Source organism: Rhinolophus hipposideros (genome assembly GCF_964194185.1).
Source record: "Rhinolophus hipposideros genome assembly, chromosome: 11".
Classification (NCBI taxonomy): Eukaryota; Metazoa; Chordata; class Mammalia; order Chiroptera; family Rhinolophidae; genus Rhinolophus; species Rhinolophus hipposideros.
Window position 1 is genome coordinate 31,382,904 of NC_138057.1, and position 26,773 is coordinate 31,409,676.

Genomic DNA, 26,773 nt, shown 5'->3' on the forward strand with positions numbered 1-26,773 from the left:
TTAGTTCATGTTAATTGGGTTGTCCTAGAAAGGAAGAAAGGCAGTGACACTGTATTTGAGATACATATTATATTGAAAAGACAGGACTTCAAAGAAACTTCAAAGTGATTTTTAACTCCCTTTTTTCCCTAAATAACAAATCCAAATTCTTTTTATTTTTATATTTCAATGTTTCTTCTTTTCCAAGCCATTACCAGATTTGTAAGGTAGTTTCATATCATTCTAGAGCATGAACAGTCATCATTCCACTAGAGTCCCTATACTATAATAAGCACCAGATGGGTATGGGAAATACAAAAATGAAAAATAGTGCCTGACTTTAAAAATCTTACCATGTAGATGACACAAAGATGCCATTGGAGAATTACAATTTAAGAGGTTAAGTACAACGGTAGTAAAGACCACAAGAAAACACAGAAGTACAGAGGAAAGGTGACAAAGATTCAAAGATTCCTTGCTTGACCAAATTTTAGTTAGGCTCCTCTGAACCCAACAAAGCCCATCTGTGTATTTTGCTACAGAATCAGATTTGGCAAGAATCCTGCTAAATTCCTTTAGCAACAATTCCCCCACCTTTGATATTTCAAACTCCCCTTCTTTACTATCCCCCAGGTAATATCTGAGCATTTTGGCCTGCCTGGAGCAAGTATCCTGTTAGGTTGGTTCAGCCAGAATCCACGCAGACTTGTAGTTTCCTCTTATTAATTTTCCATTCACCAATGCCTCTACCCAACTGGCTCCTTAGCTATATATCCCCACTTGTTCAGATAGTATTCAGAATTAAGCCCACTTGTATACTGGAGTATCTTCCCCAATTACAATAGTTTTGTTGTTGTTTTTGTTGTTGTTTTAATAAAATCCATCTTCATCATTTTAACTTCTTATATTTTTTTACCAGAGATTAAAAATATTTATCATGAGGCCAAGTGGAGTAAAGACTTTAATGAAGGCTTCTGAAGAGGTAAAACATAAGCTGAAGGCACATGAGGATTTAGCTATGTAACTCTATGTGATTGCAGGCAGAGTACATAAAATGTGCATAGGCATGGGGGATCATTTTCAAATGCTCCCAGAACTAAAGTAGTTATACAGAAAAGAAAAAAGAGGTGCTATATAGCATACAGTTACAGACAGAATGAGAATATAACCTGGCTGGACTGAAAGAGTTTTGATTTATGAGTACTGTTCCAGCCTAATTATTAACAACATATCTTTTCATCTCAAAAGTATCCCAGTTTGAATAATGGTAACCTAGTTATATAGTAACAGCTTGGAGTCAGATACAGGTAAGTCTGAGTTCAGGCATTTACAAGTAAAAAGCTTGTGATAGCTTCTCTCTCTAGTGTTTCATCATCTTTATAATAAGAATAAAACTGAGTTCATAGGATAGGTGGAAGGATAAAACATGATAACATGAATAAAGTGCTCAGCAAAATATATGGCACATAACAGGGCTTCCATTGTAAATATCCCAGGAATGTATCCTAATTGGGTTTTAAAAACTGTATACATAATTTTTTGTTTCCCTAACTGAATGAGCTAGACCAGTACTTTTCAAGCTTTAACACGTATAAGAATAACTTAGAGACTGTGTTAAAATATAGATATTCATCCACTGATTTCAGGATGGGGCCTGAGATATTGCATTTCTAACAAACTCCTCGGTGATGCTGATACTGCTAATCTATGGCCTAACAGATAGATTTTAACAGAACACTACACACTGCAAAAGACAGAATTAGTCAACCCGAAAACAAGTACATAAAACATACCAACATTAAAGCACAAAAAAATAACAGGATGGCAAAAAACTGACCAGAGTATAAAAGGCATTTGAGACATGTCAAATGGACCTAATTTATATGTAATTGAAGGGATAATAGCCAAGAATTTTCCAAACCTAAACAAAGAGACCCACAAATTCAATAAGCTCAGAGAGCCCGAAGCAAACTAAAGACAAAGAAAACAATATAGTCAAACTAATGAAAATGAACAATAGAAAAAAAAATCTTAAAAGCAGCCAGAGAATAGAAATGTATTAAAGGACAAATTAAAAGTCTGATAGCTTTTCAACAAAATCGATGGAAGCCAGAAGAATGAATGAAATGACATCTTAAAACCAATGAATAGGGAAAAAAAAACCATCCTAGAATTCTATACCCTGTGACTATCTCGTTCAAAAAAGAAGGCAAAAAAAAAAGTTTTAGATTAACAACAACTGAAGAAATTGTCACCAGCAGATCTGCAATACCTGAAAAAATACTAAAAGGAGCTCTTCAGGCTAAAGGAAAACAATGACAGATGAAAGTATGGAACTACAGGAAAGAATGAATAAGGAGAAGAATAAATACCAATGAATAATGACTAATTAAAGCAACAATAATGTAAGTGTCCTATGTGATAACAATAGCACCAAAAGTGAGAAGTAAACGGAGTCAAACTGCTGCAAAGTTCTTGTATTGTTTGGAAAATTATATGTTTGGAAAATTATAACACACTAACTTAAGCCTATAATAAGCCAAAATGTACAGTGTGATAGCTAGAGTAACCACTAAAAGAAAAATACAAAAACTGTCACAAGAAACCTAACAGAAGAGACAAATTAAAAAAGCATATTTGATAAACCTAAAATAATATTAGGAAAGAAGGAAAATAGAAAATGAAAACAAATGAAACTAACAGAAAACAAACAGCAAAATAATAGATTTAAACACAATTATATCAGTAATTACATGTAAATGTAAACAAGCTAATTAAAACATACAGCCTATCATTCTGGATTGTAAAAAATACTACGTTATTTAAAAGAAATACTTTAAATGCTAGGACGTAGACAAGTTGAAGCTAAAAAGAAGGAATATGATACACTATGCAAACGTAAAGCAAAAAAAACTGGTGAGTGATAAACTAAACTTTAAGAATAAAGTATTAGTAATTAGTAATTCCTCTTTTTCCCTACATGATGTAAAAGACAAATACATAAACCAATAGTTATAAGTCTATGCTAATGGACACACGATGCATGAAGATATAATTAGTAAAACATCATCATAAAGGAGGAGGTACAGAGGTGTATATAAGCAGAGTTTTGCATACTACTGAAGGTACGGTGGTATTAGTTTAAAATAGTTACAAATTCAAGAGACACTTGTAATCCCTAGGGTAATCCCTAAGAAAGTAACTTCAAAAAAAAAAAGGAAAATGAAAAAGGATTCAAATTAACACCAAAAAAAATTAAACACCAAAAAAGGCAATAGTAGAGGAAACGAGAAATAAAAAAAGTTATGAAACATAGAGAAAACAGCAAAATGGAAGAACATTAGTCTTCTTTATCACTAATTACTACAATGTGTAAATGGATAAGTGTAAATGAATAAAATGTAAATGAATAAAACTATCCAATGAAAGGCAAAGATTCGTAGGATGGGTAAAAAACACAAGTCAACTATGTGCTGTCCACAAGAGACTCACTTTAAATCTAAAGAATTTTAAGCTGAAAGGGAAAGGATAGAAAAAGATAACCCATACAAATAGTAAGAAAAAGAAAGCTGGGAAGGCTATAACTAATAGCAGAAGAAGTAGACCAAATATATTTCTCACACATATTTGGTCTTCATTCACAGTTCCTGGCTCACATTTCTCAAAACTTTTGGAACTTCCTGAGCAATAAGAGCAATGGGAACATCTTTTGTTGTATTTGGTCTCTTGTCCTCAGTTATCGAAAACACTTCAGAGCCATAAAAGTGAAACTGTGTCTTGATATTAATAATAAGATCTTTCCACCACAGTTGAGTTTATGTTAATAAAGATGACTTCTGCAATTCATCTAAGAAAAGGGGCTGGTTGTCAGCCCCTAATTTCTGGGGAGGACAGAAAAGCTAGAGATTGAATCAATCACCAATAGCCAATGAGTTAATCAACCATGCCTCCATTTAATGAAGCCTCCATAAAATCCCAAAAGAAGGGGGTTTGGGGAGCTTCCATGTTGGGGAACCAGAATGCTTTCATGTGCTACCATGCCAAGCCCCAAACTCCATGAACACAGAAGCTCCTTTGTTTGGGAACTCACCCTACCTATCTCTTCATCTGGTTGTTGATTCATATCCTTTAATATCCTTTGAAACAAATCAGTAGTAGTCTAGTGAGTAAATGGGTTTTCCTAAATTTTGAGAGCCATTCTAGCAAATTAATCAAAGCCAAGGAGGGGGGTCACTGGAACCTTCAATTTATAGCTGGTTAGTCAGAAGCACAGGCAACAACGTGGGCTTGCTACTGGCATCTGAAGTGGAGGGCAATTTTGTGGGAATGAGCCCCTTTACCTGTGGAATCTGATTCTATCTCTGAGTAGACAGTGTCAGAACTAAGTTGAACTCTCAACACCCTGCTGGTATCTGAGAATTGTGTGTTAGTGTAGGAAAGCCTGCGCGCACACACATACACAAACACACACACACACTGGGTCAAGGAACCCTTTCAGACTCTAAGTCAAAAATTGTTACAAAAGACCAAGAAGGACATTATTAAAGTTTTAATCCTTCAAGAGGTATACCAATTACAAACACACATTAATAAATTAGGCCCAGAACTGAAAACTGAATACTGAAAACCAATAGTAGTTGGAAAGTTCAATACCCCATTCTCAATAATGGACAGAAAAACAAAACAGAAGAACAAATAGGGGCTTTGAGTAATACTATATATCCTCTATATCTAACAAACATAGACACAACACAACTCCAAAATAGCAGAATACACATTTTTCTGAAATGCAAATGGAATATTATCCAGCATAGCCCATAGGTTAAGTCACAAAAGCAATCTCAATACATTTATAGACTGAAACCATCCAAAGTATCTTCTCTTATCACAATAGAATAAAGGTAGAAATCACAGCAGAAGGAAAACTTAAATAATTCACAAATATGCAGAAATTCAACAACACACTGAAACAATCAATGGTCAAAGAAGAAATTACAAGGGAAATTAGCAAGTACACCGAGACAAATGAAACCAAAAACACAACATATCAAAACTTATGGTATGCAGCAAAATCAGAAGATGGAGAAAAAAGTAAAGCTGTAAACACCTGCATTAAAAAAGAATAAACATTGCTAATCAATAGCCTTACTACACACCTTAAGGTACTAGAAAAAAATAATAAACTAAACCCAAAGCCAATAGAAAGGAGGAAATAATGAAGATTAGAGTTAAGGGGAAGAGAGAATAAAAAGAACAGAGAAAAATCAATGACCCCAAACACTGGTTCTATGAAAAGATCAAGAATACTGACAGCTAGACTGAATTTCTTGTTCAGTAGCTAGACTGAACAAGAGAAAAATAGAGAAAAGATTCAAATTACTAAATTCAGAAATGAAAGTGGGAACATCACTAATGACATTACAAAAACCAAAAGGAGTATAAAACTAGTAAGCTATAAGGGAGCTCCAAGAAAATATTACGAAGAGTGTTTGCCAACAATTAGATGATGTAGATAAAACGGAAAAATTCCTAGAAACACACAAATTGTCAAAATTGACTCAAGAAGAAATAGAAAATCTAAACAGATCTATAACAAATAAAGAGATTGAATCTATAATCAAAAACTTACCAACAAAGAAAAGCCCAGGACCAGATGGCTTCACTGGTGAATTCTATCAATCATTTTAAGAAGAAATAACAATCTTTCTCAAAAATCTTTAAAAAAAAAAATGAAGAGGAAATACTTCCTACCTCATTCAATTAGGCCAGCATTACCTTGATACCATAGCCAAACAAAGACACTACAAGAAAACTACAGACCACAAATATCCTTCATGAACATAAATGCAAGTTTCCTCAGCAAAATAGCAGCAAAACACATCCAGCAAAATATTAAAAGAATTATACACTATGAGCAGGTGGGATTTATCCCAGAAATAAAGGGGTAATTCAACGTATGAAAATAATCATGATAATGGAAAAAAAACACACACATGATCATCTCAATTTATAGACAAAAAGTACGTGACAAAATCCAATACTCTTTTACGACTTCAAAAAAACACACAACAGTTTAAACTAGGAATAGAAGGGAACTTCTCAACATGATAACGGGCACTTACGAAACACCCACATCCATGTAACATCATAACACCTGTGACAGACTGAAAACCTACCCCTAAGAGCAGGAACAAGACAAGGATGCCCCATTCACACTACTACACAACGCTGTAATGGAAGTTCTAGCCAGAGCAGTTAAGTAAGAAAAATAAAAGGCATCCAAATTGGGAAGGTTCAAAACTGTCCCTATTTGCACACGGCACGATCTTATATAAAGGAATAAACAATTCCCTCTCACATAATCAGAGCTTATAAATGAATTCAGCAAAGTTGCAAAATACAAAATCAACCAGGCAAAAATTTTTAAAAATAATAACACATTATACATGTACACGTACATAGTATTAGAGTAGCATAATTAAAGCAATGATCTATTAAGAAGAAAAAAAAAACCCCTATTTTTTAATACTTACCACAAGCTTTAGAAGCAGCAACACAAATTTCTTCTGCAACATACTTTCCAATTGGAAACTTCAAGTAATCTCCCTCAGTTTCCCCAAGGGAATGATAAAGATGCACATGTAGAATCGGATCTATTTGCTTCACAGAATTATCATTTCCAGGAATATCACCATTCTGATGGATAGGAGATGTGGACGTTCCTTCCATTTCTGTCATTGTAAGGCAAGCCATTTCCACGCAGAATCTTTTTCAGAACATCTGCCTATAAAAAAAAAACAATATAGTTACAAATGAAAGTGATATCCTGATAAGGTATCCTTTATGTACAAAGACGTATTCATTGACAACAGTGACTCGGTCAAATCTATTAAATGAATAAATATTGTGTACTTCCGTGTTTCCCCGAAAATAAGACTGAGTCTTATATTAAGGTTTGCTCCAAAAGACGCATTTAGGGCTTATGTTCAGGGGACGTCATCCTGAAAAACGTGCTAGGACTTCTTTTCTGGTTAGGTCTTATTTGGGGGAAACACAGTACTATATACAAAGCACTGTGAAAGACATCAAGATTATAAACTTCTGTGGACCATGACCATAAAACTGTAAAGTTTACACCTGAGTAAACATAATATAAATATGTAACACTAACAAAACAAACTAAATCAGTTACAGACCGCAGAACAAGAGATCCCATGAGACAACATGATTTCTCAACAAATGGATTACTCACTCATATGGCATGTACTATGTACCAATTGCTTATTGGTGTTTGGAGAGGAAAAATAACATTTGAAGCTGGGATTAACTGATGAGTTTTATAACAGGAGGTCATACTTAAAACTGATCTTAAACAATGGATTGGATTTAGATGGATGAAAAAGGAAGAACATTCCAAGAGAGTGAAACTGAAGAGTAGAAAGGTACAAACACATTCAGTAATTTTGGGGGTGAAGTATAGAATTTGAGGAGTTACACCATTTAGGATAGATGAATACTTGTGATAAAACTGCAGCTACATACCCAATCTGCATTTTTCCTTATTCCTTTGACAGAAGCCCAATTTTGTTGAGGAGAGTAATATATGCAAAATACAAAAACGAAACAAAAAAATCTGTACTTCCCCACAGATGGATACCATGTGAACCAGTTTCAGCAAATGAGATGTAAATGAAAGCTGTTGGGTGGTACTTCCAAGACACTCCTTAAAAAGAGGTTGACTTAGGGTCCTTTTTGGTTTTAATCCTTCAATCTCTTCCTACCTGAATCTGAATATAAATATAGGGTAGGGCAGTCACCTTAAAACCACGAAGCAACCATGAAGGAAAGCCCAATAGAATAAAAAGATCTGGAAACTTTAAGCAGGTGAATCAATGTCAGAAATCACCTACTATCACCAGACATCTTATTACTTGTAAATGAATGTAATTCTAACTTATAAAGTACAAAATTAAGAAAGGTCTGAACATCAGACCAAAGAATTTAAACTATTCCACAGTCAATGATGAATTATAAAGGTGAAATGATGAAGAGTCACAAAGCTACTGCAATGGTCTAGGAAGCAGTAATGATCAAAGGACCTAAAAAGTGATTTTCCTACAGAAGATATACAAATGGTCAACAGGTACATGAAACGGTGCTTGACATCATGAATCATCAGGCAAATGTAAAGGAAGACCACAGTGAGCTACCACCTCACACCTGTTAGGATGGCTGTGATCCAAAGGACAAGAGATAACAAATGCTAGTGAGGATGTGAAGAAAAGGGAATCCTGATACACTGTTGGTGGGAATGGAAACTGGTACAGGCACTATGTAAATAGTATGGAAGTTCGTCAAGAAATTAAAAACAGAACTGCCATATGACCCAGCAATCCAACTTTTGGGTATGTATCAAATGGAAATTTAACCATTATCTTGAAAAGCTATCTGTACTTCCATGTTCATTGCAGCATTATTCACAACAGCCAAGGTATGGAAATAACCTAAGTGTTTGTCAACAGATGAATGGGTCAAAAAAAATGTGGCGCGCGCACACACACTGGAACATTATTCGGCCTTTTACCTTTTTTTAATTGGGTTAGTTTTTCGTTTGTTTGCTATTGAATTGTCTGAGTTCCTTGTATATTTTGGATATCATCCTCTTTTCAGATAGTTTACAAATATTTTCGGCCATTCCCTAGGTTGCCTTTTCATTTTATTGATTTCCTTTACTGAGCAAAGGTGTTATCATTTGATGTACTCCCACGTTTATTTCCACTTTGGTTGCCTTTGCTTTGGTGTCAAATCCAAAAAAGTCATTGCCAAGACCAACACAAAGGAGCAAAACATCTAGGTTTTCTTTTAGGAGTTTTATGGTTTCAGGTCTTGCATTCAAGTCTTTAATCCATTTTAAGTAGATTTTGTGTATGGTGTAAGATAGGGATTCAATGTCATTCTTTTACATGTGGCTATTCAGTTTTCCCACCACCTTTTATTGAAGAGACCACCCTTTCTCCATTGCATGCTCTTGCTTTATTTGTCATATATTAATTAACCATATATGCATGGGTTTATTTGGGGGCTCGCTATTCTGTTTAACTGATCAATGTGTGTACTTATGCCAATACCATACTGTTTTGACGACTACCGCGTTTCCCTGAAAATAAAACCTAGCCAGACCATCAGCTCTAATGTGTCTTTGGAGCAAAAATTAATATAAAACCCGGTCTTATTTTAAAATAAGACAGGGTATAATATAATTAATGTAATGTAATGTAATATAATATAGTACAATATATAATATGACCAGGTCTTAGATAAGAGCAGGTCTTATATTAATTTTTGCTCCAAAAGACGCATTAGAGCTGATGGTCTGGCTAGTTTTTATTTTCAGGGAAACAGGGTATAGCTTTGTCATATAGTTTGAAATCAGAAATTGTGATGCCTCCAGTTTTGCTCTTCTTTCTCAATATTGCTTTGGCTATTTGAGATCTTTTTTAGTTCCATAAAAGTTTTGCTTTGTTCTATTTCTATGAAAAATGCCATTGTAATTTTGATAGAGATGGCATTGCATCTGTAGATCATTTTGGGTAGTATGGATATTTAAACAGTATTAATTCCTCCAATTCATGAGCTTTCCATTTATATGTCTTCTTCAACTTCTTTCATCAATATTATATAGTTTTTATTGTATAGTATTTCACCTTCTTGGTTAAATTTATTCCTAAATATTTTATTCCTTTTGGTGCAATTGCAATACGGATTTTTAAAAATTTTTTCTTTCTGATTGTTAGTGTATAGAAATGCAACTGATTTTTGTATATTGATTTTGTATCTTGCAACTTTATTTATTAGTTCTAACAGTTTTTTTGGTGGAGTATTTAGGGTTTTCCATATATAACATTTTGTCAACTGCAAATAGAGACATATTCACTTCTTCCTTTCTAATTGAGATGCCTTTTTGTTTTCTTACCTAATTGCTCTGGCTGTGTTGAATATAAGTGGTAAGAGTAGGCCTTGTACTGTTCCTAATCTTTTTAAAAAAGCTTTAAGCTTTTCACCATTGAGGATGATGTTATCTGTGGTTTTGTCTAATCTGGCCTTTATTATATTGAGGTACATACATTTTATAGCCAATTTGTTGAGAGTTTTTAATATGAAAATATGCTGAATTTTGTCAAATGCTTCCTCTGTGTCTATTCAGATGCTCATATATCTAATTTAATCTAACTGTACATTCTATAAGGCTTTGTTTTATGATTACCATGAGGCTTACATAAAACATTTTTATAACAGTATATTTTAAGGTTAATACAACATAACTTCAAATGCAAAAAAGCTCTGTATTTTTACGTTCTTCTTTCCACAGTTTGATGTCACAATTTACATCTTTTTACACTGTGTATCCATTAACAAAATATATTTAATTATTTTTAATACTTTTGTGTTTTAATTTTCATACTAGAGTTACGTGATTTACCCACTAACATTAGAGTATTTTGAATTTAATTATATATTTACCATTACAGTGAGTTTTATATTTTTATATGTTTTCCTGTTATTAATTAACATCCTTTTGTTTCAGCTTGAAGAACTTCCTTAACATTTCTTATAAGACTAGAATGGTCTAGTGGTAAGGCTATACTCTAGTGGTGATGAACTCCTTCAGCCTTTGTTGTCTGAAAACTCTCTCCTTCAATTATGAAGGACAACCTTCTGGGTGCAGTATTCTTGCGTGGCGGTTTTTTTCCTTTAGCACTGAATATATTATACCACTCCCTCTTGGCCACCTAAGTTTTTGCTGGAAAAAAAAAATAAAAATCTGATAGTCTTATGAGAGTTTCCTTGTAAGTAATAAGTTGCTTTTCTCTTGCTGCTTTTAAAATTCCTTGTTTAACTTTTGACAATTTAATTATAATGTGTCTCAGTGTGGGTCTCTTTAAATTCATCGTATCTTATGTCCTCTGGGTTTCCTGGATCTGGATGTTGTTTTCTTTCCCCAAGTTAGTGAAGTTTTCAGTTTTTATTTCTTTGAATAATCTTGCTGCCCCTTTCTCTTTTTTCCCTCTGGGACCCCTATAATGCATATATTGATCTGCTTTATGGTGTCCCATAAGTCCCTTAAGCTATCTTCACTCTTTTTCATTCTTTTTTCTTTTGCTTCTCTGGTTGGATGAATTCCACTGCCATGTCTTCTAATCTACCTTTCTTGTGCTTTATCTAATATGCTGTTGAATCTTTCAACTGACTTTCTCAGGTCAGCTCTGATTTCTATTAGTACTTTATATTTTCTGTTGAAATTCTCACTTTGTTCATGTATTGCTCTTCTGGCCTCAGTGAGCATCTTGATGACTCATGTTGAACTCTATTGGGTAAATCACTTTTCTCCATTTCTCCATGTCATTAAGAATTGTTTCTGGAGATTTATCTTGTTCTTTTGTTTGGAACATTTTCTTTAACTCTGTGTTGGTTTCTGAGCATTGGATAAAGCAGCCACCTTTCCCACTGCTGACAGATTGGTTTTGTGTGGGGGATGAACCTTGTCAATCAGCCTGTACCAGACACCTGATTGTCTCCAAATCCTTTCTGATTGTCCAAGAAGTCTTCTTTGTTCTTAGTGGCTCCTAGTACTTGCAGGTATGCCAAGAACTATCCATGTCCCAATGGGAAAGACTGCACTCAGAACCTAGATGCAGGGCATCAGCCTGGAAAGTACATAGATAAGCCCCTTCCCAGGAGAAAGTGAGATACACATTTTTGCCTGTTCCCTCTGTGCTGGGCCCAGGTCTAAAGCCACATAGCCGGAGAAGAGCCCCTGTGCCTGTTAAGAACCACTTCTTTGTTTGCTATAGCCCTGTGGGACTCGTGAATGCAAGCCCCATTGGCTATCTGAGCCAGGCGATCCAAAGGCCCATCCCTCAGGAAGCAGCTGCAAAAGCTGAGTGCCAGATATGTGTACAAGCTCTTCCTAGGGAGATAGTAGCAACCTGAAACAGGCTACAAGAGAAGGCAGGGGAGGTGACTGCCAGCTTCCCCTGTCTCTGAGGAGGATCAAAGCCAGGCCCTAGATGCCTGCTAAATTAGGGCCTTGCCATCAAACAGCAACTTTTAAAGTATGCAGATGGACATCTCTCAGGACAAGACAGAGATGGGCATTTTTGCTCCCTCTGTGCTGAGGGAGATAGTTTCTTTGAATACTTGCATACCCATCACCAACTGCATGTCTGCTACAGTCTCGTAGTACTCATGAACACAAGGCTTGTTGGCTTTCAGAGCTACGTGTCTTGGGTGCCCATCTCTCAAACGGGAATTTTAAAAGTTGGGTTGCTAAATGTGGGGTCCAAACACTTTGCTCCAGGGAGAAGCTAGGAATTATAAGTTCCCACCTGATTGTACAGTGCTATGCCACAGACGGGGTTTATCATTAAGAGTGTGCCTCAGCCTTTCCTACCAGTTTTGTCCAATGTATGGGAGTCAATAAGCTAATTCCTGGACTTCTTTCAGAGATAATTGCTCTACGTGTGGCTGTACATTCAATGTGTCTACGCGAGGAGTATAGTTCAGGAACATATTATCGCCATTTTGGTTGACCCCCAGAAAAACTATTCTTGCCCTAATTCTCAAATGATGCCCTCATTTTCAAAATTTTATTTGCAGTTCTTTCCTCCTAGCACTTTGAAGATATTACTGCACTGTTTTCTGGCACCCATTGATATAAATATGAAATCTATTGTAAGTCTCAGGTGTCGTTTTTTCCCTCTCGTAGTTGAAGATTTTTCACTTTATCAACAATGTTTTACGATTTTATTGCAATGGCCTTGGTATAGATTTATTTTTATTTATCTTGATCAAAATTCACTATATACTTTTATTTGTTTTTATTATTTATTTATTTATTTATTTATTTATTTATTTATATTTTTATTTTTATTTTTTCTCCCCGTCTTCTCTCCTCCCCCTCCTCCGCTCCAACTCTGAGGGAAGCCATAGTTCTCAGTCTAGTTGTGAGGGATGCAGCTCACTGGCCCATGTTGGTGGTATGAGCCTTGTGCTCCCCCCGGCTGAGCCAGTCGGTCACTGGCTGTTGCCGGCCACACCCGGCAGCTCACGGCAGCCCAGTTCCAGGGAGAGCCATTGTTCACAATCTTAGCTGTGGAGGGCACAGCTCACTGGCCCATGTGCGAATCGAACCGGCGACCTCAGCATTAGGAGCACAGTGCTCCAACCACCTGAGCCATCTAGCCACCCCCAAAATTCACTATATACTTTTAATCCGAAGGTTTATATCTTTTTATCTATTCCACGAAATTCTCAACTACAATGCATTCAAAGTTGTATCTTTGTCATTCCCTCTAATTTTTGAATTCCCTCTAGTTCTTTTAGCAGAACTCCTATTAGTTGACCACGGGAGCTTCTCAAGTTCACTTCTATCTCTCTTACCTAATCTTTCTTGGTGACAAAATTTAGGGCAATGTTTAGATTGTCAAGGCCAGCACAGCAGGACCCATGGCGAATGACTGGCACGAGGCACGAGGGAGACCTTTGGGATACTGGTAACATGCTACTTCTTGATATGAGTAGGGTTACACAGGTGTGTTGAACCTGGGATAATTGTAAAGCTATACAGTTATAATTAGCACACTTTTCTGTATGTATGTTCCACTTCAATTAAAGGTTTAGTTAAAAAAATCTAATTTTATATACAATATACAATATTTCAACTTTTAATTTTGTCGACTATATTTCTTAGTATTAGATTTTTTTCATACGTTTTGGATTTGGTTTACAGGATCATTTCACCATTTCCTACTTCCCCTCACTCCCAAGACAAAGATAGAGAGACAGAGATACACATAGAGAGGGAGAAGGAGAGGGAGAAAAGAAAAGAGGGAGCGCGAGAGAGAAACAAAGAGAAATACACTCTACACCCGGCGGTCACCCTTCATTGTCTAACAATTTGTGGTTGTCTCCACTTAGCCTGTCTGGCTATCTATATATAGAACCAAGTCTCACAACAACAGGTTAAAATTTCTGCCCTGAGGAGGTATCAGATATATTATACATCCAGTAATAAAGCAGGAGATGCTTGGCTGCATTTTGGTGCTTAAAAATCTGTGTCACCTCATCTTCCGAACTTGCACATTATCTGAAGTTGTAGCACCAGGCAAATTTGGCAGGAGATTCCCCTTCTAATATCCCACTTAGAGAGAAGTGATGGCTAGCAGTAAAAGTGAACACCCTGGACCTGGCTCTAGTCTATGTTATACCACAACTGCCTGCTTCTACACAGGGACTCAGCAAGGCAGAGACTTTAACCAGCTCACTACTTAGTATTTATAATCGATAGATATGTAAAGCTTGTTTTATTTCTCAGCAGAAACTCCACAGGCTAGGAGAGAGTGGAAAGTTATATTTAAAAAACTGAAAGATAGAAACCAACAACCAAGAACACTCTACCTAGCAAAGTAATCATTTATATATGAAGGAAAAAAGGCGTTCCTAGACAAATAAAAGCTGAAGAAATTTACCACAAGACCTGCATTACAAGAAATGCTGAACAGAGCTCTTCTACTTGAAACAAAAAGGCAAAAGTACAAAATTTTGAGTAAGGCAACAGACAGAAGCAGAAAACTGCAACTCTAGTTCAGAACAGATTGTTAAACAATTATAACATGAGGCTAAAGGGGTAAAAGCATGAAAAATAACTATAACTACTTCAATTTGGTAACAAATGCACGCACAACACTGTGACAACAAAAACAAGGGATTGAGGAGAAAAGAGAAGGTCTGAGATACATTATTTAGGAAAGTAGAAGAGTAAAATGAACTAAGGAAATATAAAATTATAGGTAGAACACTAAGGGTTCATGTGAGGTTAGTGTTTATGAATTACATTGTTAGAATACATAAGAAAATAACATGATCATTTCAATAAATGCAGAAACTGCCTCTAATAAAATTCAACGACAGTTCATGATAAAAACTCTCAGCAAACTAGGAATAAATACAAATGGCTTCATTCCGATAAAAGTATAAAAGACCTTGAATTAAAATACCTAGCGGTGAAATATTGATTTCATTCTTCTTGAGTTTAACATTTAATAAGCATGTCTAAAATCATGACTTCTATTCAACGTTGTCGTGGAGGTCCTGGCCAGTGCAATGGGGCAAGAAAAAGAAATGATTAGAATGATTTGAAAGGAAGATTAGAAAGGAAGAAGTAAAACTGTCATCATTCACAAATGATAGATTAGAAATGTAAAAAATTTTGAAGAACCTAACAATTATTAAGTGAATTTAGTAAGGGCATTGCATTCAAAATCAATATACAAATATCAACTGAATTTCCATATACCAGAAACAATTTAAAAATAAAGATTTAAAAATAGCATCATTTACTATAGTAACAAAAAAATCAAATATTTAGGAATAAATCTATTGAAACATTTGCAATAACTGCAATAAAACTATAAAATATTGCTAGGAAAAATAAATGGAGGAAGAGGATATGTTGATATAATGCCATAGGAGAGCTCAATATTGTTCAGACATTAATTCTTCTTCAAATTGATCTATAGATTCAACACAGTCCCAATTAAAATCTTAGTAGCTTATTCTTTTAGGAAACTTAGAAGCTAAAATTTATATGTTAAAAACAAATAATTACAACAGCCAAAATAATCTTGAAGCATAAACTTGGAGGATTTATGTTACCAGACATCAAAATTTACTATAAAGTTAATTAAGTCAGGTTGGTATTGGCATAAATAGACAAATGGGCAAATGGAACAGAGTCCAGAATAGGTCATCTAATTTAGTACAAATGTGTCTCTGTATCTTGGTAAAGAAATACTAGTTTTTTTAAATAAATGCTTCTCAGTCAACTGGCAACTCATATGGGAGGGGGGGAAAGAATCTTTACCTCTACTTTACAACAAACACAAATAAATATATATATATACACATACATATTTTTAATGGGTATCATCCCTTAGCCACTCTGAAAATTTAACTTTATATTTGTATCTAATTTTTTATTTTACATTATCTTTTTCCCATAACCTATATAAATCTGGGGTTATGAACACAAATGATTACTGAGTCAAACAGCAGTGCCACCCGTCTCAGTTGGGAAGCTAATCTGAATCAGGGCATGAATCAAAACCATACTGAGCCGTGACCCAAGAAAAAGCTGTCTTTCTCCCTCAGGAGGAAATGGTACCAGGTGCTACTTTAGATCTGTGATGCACGGAAATCCTTAGTGAGAAGGGCTAGGAAACCACTTCCCCTTGAGTAGGTACCAGAGGGATGAGTCAAAGGAAACTTGGAGAGGGGGTGGTTAGAGAGTAGACACATGAAACTGATCCGTCAATGTTGTTGGCACTACCAGCTGAGCGGCAGGCAGCAGCAGCGGGAGTAATACTTGTAGTACCAGTGGTGGTAGTGGTAGTGGTAATGGTCGTACTAGTGAGCATGGGTAATACTAGGGTGGTAGCGGCAGTCCTAATAGTAGTAGTACTAGAGAGAGTAGGTCATAGGGGGAGGACACCATTCACAAACATTTATTTCAGATGGGTAACTGTCCAATACGTAAAAGACAATACAATAAACATTCCAGAAAAAAAAAATAAGAGTATCTTCATGACATTTCTTTTTTTTTTTTTTTCCTTCATGACATTTCTTAAACAGGACATAAAAACACTACAATGAAAGTAAAGATTTATAAATTACACTTTTTATATATACATATAATAGTTTAAAATTACATGAAGCATAAATGTAAAGAGAGAACTAGATAAAACAGCTGTTGTAGCTAGAAATACTTCTCTGTCAGGAATTAACAAAAATAGATTAAAAAATAAGTGAAGAAAATGGAAATTTATACATGTATAGAACACTATGCACCACAACTGCATAAATGTGTGTCCTTTTGAAGTGCACACAGACAATTCACTAAGTTGTACCCTATGCCGGTCTGGTCTATAAATTGAGTTTCAGTGAATTTGAAAAGACTGAATTTATAAGAATTATGTTCTTGGACTTCTAATTTATGAAATTAAATTAGAAATTAATATCAAAAGGATATCTAGAAAATCTCCCAATATTGCAAAATTAACTTATTTCTAAATAACATGGAAAACCTCTTCCTCTGTTCCTTCGTCCATAATACCATTCCAGAAGACAAAGGGTTGTTATCTCCATAATCCCTCACCCTCATCTAATAAACCTAAAAAGTTCTTTGAGAATTGCTTGAGAAAAGTACAAAATCTAATAGAAAACCTACTGTTAAAGCTGTTGGGAATAATATCTAAACACAATTTCTCACTATTCATGTTCATGTGGGGAAGGGAAAAATTCCCCCCTCCCTCTTCTAGTTATTTTTTTGGCTGGTTGAATAATGAAATCGACCTGAGACAGATTAACAAGAGAAAAATCAAATATAATTTCATGTAAAAGGGAACCTCACATACATGAGCGTCAGAGACCCCACGTACATGAGAGGTTTGGGGACAGAAAGTTGAAATGAGGTATACAGAGCACCCTGAGCTAAAACTGTGGTAAGGCGCTTCAGAGGAGAGGAAGGTCATTGTAGGATAAGAAGGGCAGACATTCAGTAATCAGTAGTTTGCCTTGTCCTATAGATAGTCAAAAAGGTTATCTCTGATGATTTCTTACTATGAGCAAGGCCCCTAATTTAAATTCTTCCAGGTAGTTAAGGGGGGAGGGGGCAGAAGTTTCTTTTGAGCCTGGAGGGTCTCCCCTGCCTTTAGCTCAAAATAACAGGCACAGCACAGACCACATCTGGGGTGACTCATTCTGAAGCCCTACATTCATATAGATTCTAGTTTTGCTTCTTCAATTAAAACAAAAATGTATGATGAGGGGTAAATTGCATGGTATGTGAATTACATCTCAATAAAACTGTTTTTTAAAAAAAGTATGCCTATTCTTAGAAGAAATGTTAAACAATTCCCCTAGATACGTGTTAGCGTCAAAACAAACTTTTGTTGTCTTCATCTACTCTCATTTCTACTCTCGGTGTGTTGGTTTCTACCAGATATTTGGCTGCCCAAACATACTTTTAAGTTCACACTTGGCCAATTACATCTAAGGCAATATCTCTCTAAGCTATAATCAAACATCCAAGTAAGGCGACAGCCAAGAAAATATACCTACCGTGTTTCCCCAAAAATAAGACCTAGCTGGACCATCAGCTCTAATGAATAAAAGGGCAGAGAGTCCAATTTGAGCTTCTTGTCATTGGTAATAGGAACATCATGTCTTTCACAAAAATCATCAGTGAAAAGAAGTTAGATCTACTTTTCAGCAACTATTGTTTAAAAAAGTTCTCAGATATTTTTACCTCAAATATAACTTTCCACAATAATGACAAACACTGGCTGAGAACTAGAGTATTAGGGTTCTATGGAATTAATGTATCTGTTCTTCTGTATCCCGACATTCCTCAAAGGCTAAGCTAACACTTGAGGAATGACAGCTAAAAAGGCAACTGGAGGAGGTATCGATTATTTTTCTGTCTCCCATACTTTTAAGTTATTTGGCAGTTTAAGATAATGGATTTACTATACACTTCATCTAAAATAAAAAGGACATTTTCCTAAAAACACATTTTCTGATATTAGCAATATTTCCCTAGGGGGTTTTCACCCCATCATCTCTTCCATTAAGTAGAATTCTTCTTTGATATGATACTATTAAAAATTACTTCATTAATTAGCCTTTGGGCTAATCTTAAAACAATCTTTGTACACAGTTTGTAAAATATCTTTTTGTATTAATTGCTAATATTTGGAATTTACTGTAATTAATTTGTTGGAATTTAGCTGTATTTTCTTTAAGTGAATGCTGGTTTCCATTATTCTCCATTATTTTTTGTAAAAAATTAAAAGTAGAAAAAAAATCACTTAAGTCCAGCATTAACAGAGTAGAGACTATTTTGGAAAGTACACCACAATAAGCTATGACTGCCACAGAAATTTCCTGGTGATACAGTAAAATACATAATGCTGCTTTATGAATCTTTGATAAAACAAGATAAAATGTCCTTATATTTTTCCCTCATCTTTACAAAGACATTTTAGGAGTAATTCAGCTAAGACCTAGACAAAACACAAATATACCATATTTGTTAATTTATGAGAAATTTTAGAATTTTAAGACTTGTCATGTCAAATTTTCTAGTCTAAATGTATTCCATCACTTTTCTGTTTACCTATCGTTATATTATCTTTCTTCATTTCAACTTATCTCATATTCGTTTACTCATTCAACATTTTCCAAAAGAAAGCTATAACCCTTTGCCTCAAAAGCTCTTCATCTAGAGTGGAAGGAAAATAATATGGACAGATATGAAACAATACAGAAAGTGTTGCAGAAACTGGAATAGAATATACAAGGTGAAATGGCAAGGATACGAGTATGTACTACATAAATCTACCTTGATCACTAACTGGATGTAAAGAAAAGGGAGAAATCTAACATGAATCTGAGATTTCCGACTGCGTGACTAGGTATTTAGAAAGCAGTAAGTTTGAAAGAAAAGATGAATTTAAGATATTGGAATCCAAAGCGCCTGTGAGACAATTAAATGGAAGATTCATAGTAATCAACTTGATATATGAGGAATTAAGAATGATTTTTTGCTTTGGGGTTTGAGAGGCTGGGGGTTCAGTGTTACAATTCATGGAGTTGGATATACGGAAGAATAGTTTAGGAAGAAAGATGGATCCATTTTGGCACATAATGAATTTGAGTTACCTATGACACACCCAGCATGAGATATCCTACAAGCAGCTCGATTTATGAAGGCTAAGGGAAACATTATGTGCTTTTGCTACAAATTTGAAAGTCATTAGGCATAAAGAAGGTAACTATAATCACAAATGTACATGATACCCAGATATAAGGTATAAGGTGAGAAAAGACCAAGTCTTTGAGACCACAACACTTAAAAGCTAGTTAGAATTATTGGAGACAGAGGCATGTAGAGAGAAATGCAGCAAAGATTCTTGAAAAGAAATGGCCAGAGAAATAGAAGAAAAATTGGAAGTGTTCACTTTGCAAAACTTCATTCTGCTACATGTGTTATTTCTGATTAGTGTGCTTTTCTTCATATATTTTAATAAAAACAAGGTTCTCTTAAAAACAAGAGAGTTTCATGAAGAGTTGTCAAATACTACCTATGAAGAGATTAAATAAGACAGAAACAGAGAAAAAAAGAATCCACTGAACTTAGCAAATAAAAAGTTAAAAGACTACCCCTGGGAAAAGGATATGAAGGGTAAGGATGGCTTTTCCTTTTCATTTTGAATTTTCTAATCTCATATTGGTTTTCAACTTAGAATTCTTACCCAGGAGAATAAAGACATTTTCAAACATTCAAAGATTCAAAGTTTACCTCAAAAGTAGTATTTAAAAAATTACTTTCTTAAGACCTACCGAACCAAAGGAATAAATCAAAACATGATATCCTGTCCAGAAAATAGATCCAACCCTGGAAAGTAGTCAAGTCACTGATAAGAGTCAGGCAGCATGCTGACAGGCATACTCGGGCCAGACAGGAGCAGAGGGGCTCTGGAAGACTTCAGAAAAAAATGGGTGTTAGATCGCTTGCTATGATGGTGTTAAAAACAAAAGTAAACAAAACGAAAACACCTGCAGAAGAAATCATAAAGGAAAGCAGTGAAAGAAAAAAAAAAACGCAATCCCCGTGGAAGACAGCTTGACAAGAAAGGAAATGAAATAACAGTATAGCACACTCCTTGGCTCTGTTACAAACAATCCTCAATATAATATAGGCACTGGTACTGTTTTTGCAAATTAGAGTCACCTACAAAGCACTAGAGTTTTAATTATGGTTACTAAACAGAATGTGAATGTTCATCTTAACATAAAAATACAAATGTTAGAGGCTAAAAGGTGAAAGTAAACAGGGGAGCTAAACAGAAGCTTAGGAGAGGAGCATTACTCTTAGAAAGTCAGAAATCAACAAATATTGCCCATGGTTGCTGGAACAAGAAATAAATTTATAAATATATTACCTCAAATTACAATGTGCACCAATATAGGAAATAAAAGAGTGAAAAGAGAAGGGGGAGGAAAACGGTGAAATAGGTATTGAACTACCATGTCAACAGGAGTCAAAACCGACTCCCTCTGGAGAAAAGGATTAAAGTCATAAGAATAGAGCCTCTTATTGTAACCACTGTTTTTGCATTGTAAGCTCTTCTGTGCAATATTTGTAAAGCAACGTATATGAAATATCTGGAGGCAAATTTTTAGAAGGGAGTAATTAAGAAACAAGAAAATCAAGTTGCAAGGCTATTCTTAAGGGTAAAGAGCAAAAAAGGGTAGCCACTGATGGTCAAAGATTAAAGAAGAGTACAAAAGTAAGCTAAAACATAAAGCAGCAATGTAAATACCTCGTCTAGAGCCTAGGGTAGATGTGAGGCAGTATCTTTAGGAAAGGCAACATTCAATGAAGGTAAGGAAGCAGAAGGAGACAGATGTTATAGAAAACTCAATTTTCAAGAAAATAGGGGATTCAGATGGGCCCTATAAAAAGAAAGGAATGACAATCAGCTGAAAAAGTAGAAATAGTAAGACAAGAATATGTAAGAAAATATTTTCTGGCAGCATATGAAAATCTTGAAGACAATCAAGCCTGTAAAATACCAATAGTTAACAGGACATGCAAGGAATAGAGAAACGTTAAACTACACAATGAGAATGTGGTCCACAAAATCTGGATTGTGGGAAACTATAATTAACCTAGTTAAAAAAGGAAAAGGAGAAGCAATGCGGGAAACATAGATTAAGAGAGATTGAAAAGTTGCAATATGTGAACCTTACTTTGATCCTGGTTTAAAAACATATAGCTATAAAAAAATAAAAACCACTTATGATATATCAGACAATTAAATTGAATATTTAAACTGACTATTTAAAGATGTTAAGGAATTGTGCGTTTTTTTAATTTAAAAAAGAGTTCTTATATTTTCGAGTTACATATAGAAATATTAATGGTAGAAATAGCAGAGTAGTGGAAAGAGTAGATGGCCCAGAATTGACTACAAGTAATCAGTGCTATTGAGGCTGAGTGATTAGTATATTATACTATTGTGTCCACTTTTGCATGTTCAAAATTACCCCTAAAAAAAGAAGCTTTTTAAAAGGATGTTTGCTGTATTTTATCTAGCATTTTGTAATAAGAGTGTTTTTAGGTTATTCAATCAGAAAATTTCAGGAAATGAAGTCTGAATTTTTATTTCGTATTTTATAATTCATCTCTCCTGTAAGTTTAAAAGCAAAGCTCTTTCATAAAATTTACTACAAAAAATTTTCCTTTAAAAATACTGATATATAAATACAGCCAAAGTTTAATTCATTTCTAGTCAGCCAAAAACCAAAATGTCACTACTTATCCTTAAAAAATATCCCAAACAGAATATGTTTAAGATGTCCAATACCATTATATCTAAAATATCTAATCAAACACTCTCCTTTACAAAACCAATTTGAACAATTAAATAATCTGCAAGAAAAAATGCACTGTAAGAACTTATTAAAGATACCTTTTCAAACTTTTCAATTAATATAGATTTTTAAATATTTACTTATAATCCAGTTTAAGATTTATTAGTCCCAATTCTTGTCCCCTGTCTAATCTTAACACAGTGTGAGTCTTTAGTATTCACCACATTTCTTCTCTGATTTCCTTCATCTTTAAAAGAATATTACAATCACTGTACTCCATACTGAAATAATTTAAAGCAACGGTTTTCATTCCTGGCTATAAGATAGAATAACACAGAGAACTTTTTATAAAATACCAACGTCTGTTCCTACTCAAGATCAAAGAAATAATACGGTCTGATAAAAACTTCAAAATATATACATTATTGATGCTCGAAGATACAAGGGCAAGAATAACATTCATGAAAAGAACAAGAAACTATAAAAAAATGATTTCAGCAGAATATAAGGGATAATGATACCCTAGAAAGAGATGAAGAGAGGTGTAGTAAATTGAAAGGTAGTACTAAGGAATTCTCCCAGCAGTAATTAGAAATAAAGACATAAAAAATTTGAAAATGTAGTTAAGAGACATAGAGAAAGGATTGTGAGGGGCCCCAGAATGCATCTAGTAGATATTCAGTAAGAACAAACACTGAAAGCAATAATGGCTGAAATTTTTCCAAAACCACATGAAGACATCATCAGGAGTCAAATGGAGTAAAATAAATTTTCAAAATCCACGCTAGATACATCATAGGCACACTGCAGAACATTAGAGCATCATGCATAAAGAGAAAAGCAAAGAGAAAAGGGAGATTATCTACAAACGAATGAAAATTAAATTGGCATCTTAATTCTCATCAACAATCGATACTAGATGAAGTAATATCTTCAAATTGATGACAGAAAATAGTCCAGACTATAATTTTTCAAAAATAGGGGGAAAAAGGCATTTTCAGCCACTCAAATCCATACAAAGAAAAAAATGTTAAACCATACAGACTCTTAATAAAAGAACTATTAATAGATAAATTTTAATGAGAGGAAAACAAAATTCAGATAGAAAGCATTTAAGTTACGGCAGTAAGCACTAAAACTGATAAAGTATTGGTAAATGGTATGAGGTACTTACAGGTTTTTAAAAATGAAAAAAAAAACTTAAAAAAGAAACACATGAAACTGAAACTTTAGATAAGAATAAAAAGATAAATGGTGTTTGACTCCTCTTTGCCTATTTAGTAGGAGAAGTATATTAAACAACTTTGGACTTTGTTATTAAAGTTTATATTTAAGTATGTATGTCAAAAATTTTAAAGGTAACCATTAAAAGGAAGACTTATAATCTATAAAAGAGCAGGAAAGAAGAAAAAAGTAAAGAAAATGACAAACAAAAAATAAGATAGTAAAAAATTTTAAGTCCAAACAATAAATGTAACTAATAAGCCAATTAAACCCACCTTCAAAAGACAAAGACAAAGAACATCAGATTGAATTTTTTAAATCAAGGTCTATAAGTGCTTAGAAGAGACACATAACAAACCATACAGAAAAGGTGAACCAAAAAAAGGGACATTATGATCGATTTGACAGGTACAAAATGGTACTAATCCTTGTTGATTATAAGCCAAGCTACAAAGTGAAAGAAGGTAACTGCAAAAAATAAATTAATAGGCAGTTGAAATGCCTATTGGAAAAAGGAGCAAAAGACATGAATAAATAAATAAATAAATATAAAAGAAGACGGTAAATATCACATGTAATCAAAAAATACAAACTAAAATAAAATACTAAATCATGCCCATTAGGTTGGCAAAATTAAGTCTGAAAATACCAAGTATGGTAGAGAGGATACAGAGCAGAAGAATCCTTCAAAGAACTGGTTTTGGAGGGCAATTAGGCTACAGTTAATCAGTCTGAAGATACACCTATTTTACAACCCAGATATTCTATTTCTAGGTATAACTCTAGAAAAATGAATGTACCAGTACATACTTTTCAGAGTAACATTATTTGTTATAATTAAAAACGAGAAATAACCTTAATGTTCATCAGTATAAAAAAATGGTATCTATTAATTGTGGAATCTTCATACAATGGAAATACTACACTACACTACACTATACATCAATGGGAATGGGTAGATGAGCTTTAACTGGATCTATAATACTTAATTCTCAAAAAAATAAGTCTAAAGGAAAAAGTGACCAAAATATTGTAAAAACTGGATGGTAAATACAGGCAAAAAAATTACTTTAACATGTAAACTTTCTTTTTCTTTCTCATGTGTATTTTGGTCTTTAAAGAGAGAGTAAGCATTCATTTCCTCTTGTCATAAATGAAATGTCCTTTTCACATGGCATAGGAAAGATGGATTCTAGATATAAAAGGAAAACTAATTTAGGAAACAAAGTCTTAGAAAAGGTAGCTTTTTAAACGTTTCTATTTCATATTCATACCATCTAATCCACTATGCTGCATATTTCAATCGACTATGAACATTAGATTTAAAATTTTATAAAGTCAGAAATTGTAGAGACTATTATATTAAGCACATTTACTATAAAGCCATGGGATAAATTTTGTAAAGACAGAGGTTTTTAATGCTTTAAAACCAAAGTTATTTGGCTGTAGGAAGGGAAGTGTTATGTATTTTCATTGGCCCAAACTTAGAAGTATTTGCTAAAGCAAAAGGTCCTCTGTGAATTTGATACATTAAACCAAAAGATGGCCCATAAAAAGTAGTTGGTTATTTGCTAATCTTTGCTTGTACATACACAGACTCTTTCTTCATCGAAAATACACTTACAAAAACTGTAATAGTACAAAAAAAAAAACCCTTCTTTGTATTAATGAACGGAGTAGTGTCTGGGATAACATGAGAATCTTATTTATTAAACAAAGACATGTGTATCTCCTATAAACAAGATTAAATGCAAATGACAAATATTTTTGTAAATCTAATACAATTAAATTCTGTTTCAATGTATTTGATAGGTATTTAAAACTCAAACAGTATTGGTATACACACAGACAGATCAGTGGACCAAAAAAGCATCCAGAAATAGATCCAAGTATATAAGGGAACTTAATAATGATATTCTAATACAGTAGAAAAAGGATATTTGTTTACACAAGGCACTGGCATAACTGACAGTACAACTGCAAAAAAACATGAGAAACCTATATTTTATGTAAAAAATTTAATTATGTATGAATTAAATACTTAATGTAAAATAAATATAAAATTTTTGAATGAGAATAATGAAAGAACCTTTGAGATGAGTTACCTGGAATGGAAAAACTTTCTTATGCAAAATGAGAAACACAAAATCCATATAACGAAAGTCACACCAATTGGCTGCCTGAGTCCATATTTTCTTGTCCTAATAAAAGCGTTTTTCATTCCCACTTGAACTTCAATGCCTTAGTCAGGACATACACTTGTTCCGTTCCGCATAGTCCGTCTGCCCTTCTCCCCACTATCTTACATAACTTGCCTCTTTATCCACAACAATGACACTGAAGTCATTCAAGTTTTTCACCGGCACAATTAAGAAAAAGATCTATTATATTAAATTTACAATTTCTCTAGACAAAAGGAATCATAAACAAAACCAAAAGATAGACTGAGAGAAAATATCTGCAATTCATTTGTTAAACAAGCAGTAAGAAAGCTCCACAAACTGATAAAAGACAATCCACTAGAAAAATGACAAATATATTGCAACCTTCCACCAAAAATATATTTTTGAACACATAAAATATTTACAAAAATTGATCATAAGGAAACATATGCTCAGAAATTTAAAAAAAACTCCTAAAAATTGATCATAAGGAAACATATGCTGAGAAATTTAAAAAAGAAACCTCCTAAAAGTAAACGTGACAGAAGTCTAAAAATTACTTCAAAGTTGGAGTAACTGTTACAAGGAAACCAACTCTACAATGAGTATAGATGCCTTTATTTCATTTTTATATTATAGTTCTCTTTATATTTGTATTCTATTCCTTCAAAATGACTTAAATACTAAATCATTTCAAGTGTTTGTGAATAGTATTGTGTTTGTAAAAAAAAAAATCACTGCTGTTAGCTCTTCTTCATGCTCTTCTCGCTCATTCCCTTACACATTTGAAGTTGGACATTTCCAGTAATTTCTTTGGTGTGCTTGAAAGCCATCCACTTTAATTATTTCTATACCAATAAAATCTTTCACATATGTACATCCTTTCCAAACATAACATCTAAACAAATAAA

The 26,773-nt window shown here is 34.0% G+C and overlaps 1 protein-coding gene across 2 annotated transcripts in view; it reads right to left on the reverse strand.

Moving 5' to 3' along the window:
* Nucleotides 1–26,773, reverse strand: part of JAK2 (Janus kinase 2) — a 97,160-nt gene that overhangs the window by 53,373 nt on the left and 17,014 nt on the right. For both annotated transcript variants that reach the window (XM_081067163.1, XM_081067164.1), the window contains exon 3: nt 6,513–6,763. In XM_081067163.1, the coding sequence (XP_080923289.1) occupies nt 6,513–6,732 (220 nt within the window). In that variant the 5' untranslated portion in view covers nt 6,733–6,763. The remainder of the gene's footprint in view (nt 1–6,512; nt 6,764–26,773) is intronic.